This window comes from Galeopterus variegatus, unplaced genomic scaffold (genome assembly GCF_000696425.1).
Source record: "Galeopterus variegatus unplaced genomic scaffold, G_variegatus-3.0.2 Scaffold2037, whole genome shotgun sequence".
Classification (NCBI taxonomy): Eukaryota; Metazoa; Chordata; class Mammalia; order Dermoptera; family Cynocephalidae; genus Galeopterus; species Galeopterus variegatus.
Window position 1 is genome coordinate 115,776 of NW_007728148.1, and position 5,939 is coordinate 121,714.

Consider the following 5,939-nt stretch of genomic DNA (forward strand, 5'->3'; position numbering starts at 1 on the left):
TCAGCTCATCCTTGGTTGGGGTCTAGGCCCATGACCACAAGGGGGTGGGATGCAGTGACCGACTTGGGGACCTCCCCACACCAAGACTGGACAGTCCCCAGGAGAGTTGGCAGTTCCATTCACAGGCCCAGATTTGGGGTCCCCTGGCCCAGCCCTCCCTTGGAGGCCCTTCCCCGTCCATATCTCTGCAGCAGAGAGCACCGCTACCACTCCTCCACACACACTTTATTTTGTCCTCTCTGAACCCCTCTTCCTTCACCCCCAGGCCAGGCTCCTCTCAGAGCTGGGTGCTGAGCCCCCATCGTGCCACAATGAGTGTGGCCACTGTCCAGCGGTGGGTCCCCCCTATCCAGTCCCTAGGCCTGCTGCAGCCGATGGGTCTCATAGTCCTCAGGGATGGTGTCTGCAGAGAGAGAGCAGGCAAGTGAGAGGACTTTCGGGGGCCTGTGGGGCACACTCCCCGCTCCACATGGCTGGGCCCCCTCTCACCGTTGCAGCGGTAGCGCAGGTTGGCCCAGATGATGTTCTCCTGAGAGAAGCAGAAGACCCCCAGGCGGCCGCCCCGCATGGTCGTGTCCAAAACCATGTTGCTATCAGCCACCAGCTCAGGGCCCTCATAGAACCGCACCCTGGGCATCAGAGACAGCGAGGTGGGGGCATGGGCCAGACCCTCCCCTCTCAGAGCCTCAGTGGTTAGCCCTGCAAGTGGGCTCACTCCTCTCTGTCTCCCCAGCCTGAGCCCTCAATGGTGCTGGTCGGTGACACAGCAGGTGGGACCCTTGACCTGGGCCTCAGTTTCCCTGCATGTGGATGGACATCAAGGGCCCTGCATACAGTAGGTGTTAAACAGAGAACCTGGGCTTCCTAGAAGCATGGAAAAGGGAGTGAGAAATGGAGACACCAGCACACAGTGGGTAACGACCCAGGGCCAGAACAAAGTTAATTCTAACTGCCCCGGTAATTCTCGTTTTACAGATAAGGGGACCAAGGCCTCAGAGCTCCCCCGCTGCCCAGGTGGGACAAAACAGGAATGCTGCCTGGGTCTGAGTGTCTCCAGCCAAGCCTGTTGAATGGGTGGGGTCCCCACCTAATGTAGCCCACTTGGGGCCGGTGCTGCAGGAACCAGCGGTAGGATGTCTTGTCCTTCCAGCCCACATTGCGGGGGTCCTTCCACAGCAGCCGCACCTGTGACGCTGTGTCCCCTGTATGCCACAGTGCATTCCGTAGGTGCTCCCCAGGACCCGTGGAGGATTTCACGGCCTGCCATGCCCCGGGACAGGGGAAGGGGCTCAGAGACCTCGAGGGCCCCTAGAGCACCACAGAACCCTGCCCAGCGGGGTAGAGGAGCAGCAGGTCATGGAAAAGTGGCTGGGGATCCTGAGGGACCCTGGATGGGAGACCCACAAGGAAGCCTTCTTGGGGGTCAAATGGGGTCTTGTGAATGGATCATTGGGGGGCAGCAGTAGTCTGGAGGCTCATGAAAGAATTTGGGAGTACAGGTTTGGGGTCTGGGAGGATTTGGTGACCTGTATGTTTTGGGCGTCCATGGGATATACTGGAGTCTGGAGAATAACGGGAACTCGGTGGAAGGTTTTAGTGATATACTGGAGTTTGGGGTGCCTGCAGTAGGATTTGGATCCTGAGGGAACGTTTAAGGCTCTGGGAGAGGGTTTGGGGACCCAAAGGAAGATTGGGGGGCCCTAGGTGAGAGTCTGAGGACTATGGGAGTAACTGGTAGGATTTGGGGCCCGTTGAGTCCAGAGCAGGGCTGGATTGGGGTGGGAAAAGTTTGAGGTCCTGTAAAGGCATTTGGGGGGTCTGTGGGAGGGCGCAGGGACCAGGGAGGTCAGGCAGAGCCTGGACACCTTGAGCTGGATGCCGGGCTCAGCCACGGCACGGAAGGGGTTCGCCTGCCAGTATGTCTGCTCCATCTGCTTCCACATGACCACGTAGAAGCTGGAGCTGTCCTGGTACCCAAAGATGAAGCCTGCGTAGTCGTCGTCCGTGGCCGTGTTCACATGGAACGTGCCCTCGAAGTCCACACCATTGAAGGCTGTGTAACCTGGGGAGGGGCAGAGGGCGGGGAGGCTTGGGAATGCCAGTCCCTGTGCCCACCAAGCCCAGGCCTGCCCCTGGGCTCTGCCCCCTCCCACCCCCTGAGGCCAGACCACTCCCCCCGAGTCCAGAACCTCTTGGCCCCAAGCCCACACCCCGCCTGGCCCCGCCCCTCCTGAGCCCAGGCCCGCCCCCGGCCCCACCCTCGAGCTGGCTCCCTGCGTGGCCGCGCAGCTCCCCTCCTCTCACCCACAGCCAGACCAGGGTCGCTGTTCATTGTCTGCACGATCTCCATTCCCTGATGGGGTCAGAGGAAGAGAGGCTTCAGGCCAGCCCTATGGGCCCGAAGCTTCCCATTCCCAGCTTTGGCCCCGCTTAGGGTGTGCTGGGCTCCTCATACCCCCACCCCACGCCGCGCCCCCACCTGGTTGAGCACCACCCAGTTGGGGTCGATCTGTGCGTCACCCTCTGGGTCCAGCACGACCGTCTGGAAGGCCCGGAAATCGGTGAGGGTGACCTCGGCATTCTCTGGACACACGTCAATCTTGTCTACCACCTTGTCTGCATCGAAGTCACCCTGGCACGTGTCACCCACGCCGTCCCCTGAGAGGAGGTGGGAGACACCACCCATCCCGCAGTGGGTTCAGCTCCAGGCTCCGCCTCAGTCCAGGCCCCCCCCACTGCCACTGGCCCCTCCGTACCCACCCCAAACCCTGCCCCAGTAGCCCCACATGGGCCCCACCCCCGTCGTACTGTCCGCGTCCTCCTGGCCCGGGTTGGGAACCAGGCGGCAGTTGTCCCGACTGTCAGGGACTCCATCATTGTCATCATCATTGTCACAGGCATCACCCTGGCCATCCTGATCTGAGTCCTGCTGGGCGCTGTTGGGCACGGTGGGGCAGTTGTCCCTAGAGTCCTGGTGCCCGTCTCCATCCCTAGAGTGGGTAGGTGGGACAGAGATAATGAGGTCCCTAAAGGGTTTCACTGGGGTTGCCGGGATGCCCACCACAGGTGGCCTCCTTACTGGTCTTGGTCGCTGTCACAAATGTCTCCCACAAAGTCATGGTCCACATCCCTCTGGAGGGGGTAGGATGCAGGGGTCCACAATCAGGGCAGAGGAACTCAGAAGCCTCCCACCCACCCCTAGCTCCACAGCCAAGGTCCTTCCGACCCCACGGAAACCCCCACCCCAAGTTGCTCAGACTGGAAAGCCATTTATCTGGCAAGGCAGAGTGCTCTAACCTGGGCTGTGGTCTCAGTAATCCAACCCGGGGCTCACCCAGGGGTCTGACCCAGCTGGGGTCTGTCCTGCACTCACCTGGTCCGGGTTGCTTTTCTGGGGACAGTTGTCACAGGCATCCCCTACCCCATCAGCATCACTGTCCCTCTGGTCCGAGTTGGGTACCCTGGGGCAGTTGTCCACAGTGTTGCGGACCCCTGCAAGAATTAGAGGAACAAGATGGGACAAGATTGGAGCCTCGCAGGATGACTTCATCAGGGCAAGACCCAGGCCTGAGGCCAGCCTGGGACAAAGCCCCAGCTTCATAGGGACTTAAAGAATGGATGGCCAGTGAGGCATGCTAGCCGTCGCTCCCAGAAGCAGCTCAGCCTGGTTCCCTGTGAATGCCACCCTAAGCCTGTATGTCCTCATCTGTAAAAATGGTACCTCTCCCCCACCAAACCCCAGGCTCACACCTCCTTTCTCCTCTTACTTTCTGCCTGCAGCATCCTCACAGGGGCCACCTCCCCTCCTACACACGTTCCTGCCTTCTTGCTGGCCTCCTGGCCCGGCTTGCATTTTTCTGCTAGCTCGGGCATGGTCCACAGTCGACGAAGCCCAGACAAGCTCGCCCCATCCCGCCCTTCGGTGACCGCCCCTCCCCACCCCGCGCTCACGGTCGCCGTCGATGTCGTCGTCGCAGGCGTCGCCCCGCCCATCCTCGTCTGTGTCCTTCTGGTCGTCGTTCTTTTGGGACCGGCAGTTGTCGCACGCATCGCCCCATTTGTCGCCGTCCGTGTTGCGCTGGTCTGGGTTCCGCACCAGCGGGCAGTTGTCCTGGGGGGGCAGGATGAGTTAAAGGGGGGGTCAGAAGGGATAAAGGTCACTCCCGGATCCACTCTGCAGGGAACCCCTCACCCCTCGTCCAAGCCACGCCCACCTCTTTAGACTAGGCCCCGCCCGTGGCCCTACCTCCTCGTTGGGAACCCCGTCCCCGTCGGCATCCGGGTCGCAGGCGTCTCCGATGCCATCGCGGTCTACGTCCTCCTGACCTGAATTGGGCACCGTCACGCAGTTGTCCTGGGGGCGGACACGGCGGCATGAAAGGCGTGGCCGTGTAGCCCGTCCGCCCGCCTGGCCAGCCAGGCCCCGACACCGCCCACCTTGCGGCACTGGAGCTCGGAACAGCTCAGATTCTGGTCCGGGAAGCCGTCCAGGTCGGTGTCGCGGCCACAGACGAGCCCGTTGCCGGCCCAGCCAACGGCGCACTGCGGGGAGAGTGAATGGGTGCCCGCCGTGGCCGCCCCCCAGACCCCTTTTCCACGCCCTGCTCCCGCCCGCGCGCACTCACTACGCACGATCGCGAGCCGTCGCGCTCCAGGACGCAGTCGGCCTTCTCGTGGCACGGGCTGGGCGAGCCGTCGGGACAGAGGCGCTGTGCGCGTCGCTGGCAGCCGGTCGCCTGGTCGCCCACGAAGCCGGGCTGGCATGAGCCGCACTGGAAGGAGCCCTGCGCCGGGGTCGCTGGCGGTCAGCAGGGCTGCGGTCCCTCTCCCCACCTCCCGAGGTCCTTCCCCCTCCCCCGCAGGCCTTACTCGGGTGTTGATGCACACGGAGTTGGGGACGCAGTTGTGCTCTCCGGTCTCACATTCGTTGATGTCCGTGCAAACCTAGAAGAGGGGGGAATCAGAGGTCACTGTCCCACGCAGACAGCCCCCCATCTCCCACCCGGCCCGTGCCTCCTCCGCCTCCTTCCTCTCCCCTTCGTCCTGTCCCCAACCCCGACCGGCCGCGGCCACGCCGCGGCGGACCCTTCTCCCCACCCCTTACGCTGGAGTGAGGCAGGAGAAAGGGCGCGAGGCCGGAGGATGAGTTTACCTCCCTTCTGCAGCAAAGGCGGGCCCACGCCCCTCACCTGCTTGTTGGCCTTGGCGAAGGCCAGCCCCACGCCCTCGTGGGCGGGGCCGCTGTACCCCGGCGGGCAAGCCTCGCAGCGGAACCCGGGACTGGTGTTGACGCAGCGGACGCGGGGGAAGCAGGGATGGGCGCTGCACTGGGGGAGGAGGGCCACGGAGGGTCAGAAGTCACCGAGCCGGTCCCAGAGGGCCGCGCCTCCCGGTTTCCCGGATTTGGAAAGTTCAAGGGCCGTCAGCCAGCACTTGGAGTGGGGCGCCTCGGGGGACGGGGGCAACCGTTCCAGGGCTCACACGCGACTCTTCCTTGATGGGGCGGGAGCGCGATCGAGCCAGGAGAGGGGCGCGCCTGGAGGGGGTTGTTCCTTCATTAGTGGGGGGAGGAGTTATGAGGGCGGGCATCCCCAGCGGAGGGAGGGAGTGGTCGTCGAGGCGTGCGTGCCCCGCGGTGATGCGGTCGTTGGGGCGGTCGGCCCCGAGCAGTGGAAGGGTTGGTGGCTGGGGCGAACCCCAGTGGTGAGGAGGGTAGTGGGGGCCGAACGTCCTCGACGGTGAAGGAGTCGTCGCGACGGGGGTCACTAGCGATGGAGGGGGTGGTTGGGGTGGGCATCCCCGGCGGTGACAGGGGTGGTAGCGGTGGAAGTCTACCGGCGGTGGGGCGGTCGTCCGAGACTGCGCCCCCGACAAAGAGGGGCTCGTCGGGGAGTGCACCCCCAGTGGAGGAGGGGGTCGTCAGGACGGTGGGAGGTTAC

General features: G+C 63.7%; 1 protein-coding gene across 1 annotated transcript in view; it reads right to left on the bottom strand.

Annotated features, from left to right (window-relative positions):
• Positions 1-210: 210 nt before the first annotated feature.
• Positions 211-5,939, bottom strand: part of COMP (cartilage oligomeric matrix protein) — a 7,923-nt gene continuing 2,194 nt past the window's right edge. The window contains exons 5-19 of the mRNA XM_008580151.1: positions 5,190-5,327; positions 4,870-4,944; positions 4,626-4,784; positions 4,438-4,542; positions 4,247-4,354; positions 3,952-4,111; positions 3,374-3,492; positions 3,080-3,132; positions 2,809-2,990; positions 2,480-2,658; positions 2,305-2,353; positions 1,866-2,062; positions 1,088-1,260; positions 490-629; positions 211-403 (exon numbers count right to left, since the gene is read on the bottom strand). Of these exons, the coding sequence (XP_008578373.1) occupies positions 357-403; positions 490-629; positions 1,088-1,260; positions 1,866-2,062; positions 2,305-2,353; positions 2,480-2,658; positions 2,809-2,990; positions 3,080-3,132; positions 3,374-3,492; positions 3,952-4,111; positions 4,247-4,354; positions 4,438-4,542; positions 4,626-4,784; positions 4,870-4,944; positions 5,190-5,327 (1,884 nt within the window). The 3' untranslated portion in view covers positions 211-356. The remainder of the gene's footprint in view (positions 404-489; positions 630-1,087; positions 1,261-1,865; positions 2,063-2,304; positions 2,354-2,479; positions 2,659-2,808; positions 2,991-3,079; positions 3,133-3,373; positions 3,493-3,951; positions 4,112-4,246; positions 4,355-4,437; positions 4,543-4,625; positions 4,785-4,869; positions 4,945-5,189; positions 5,328-5,939) is intronic.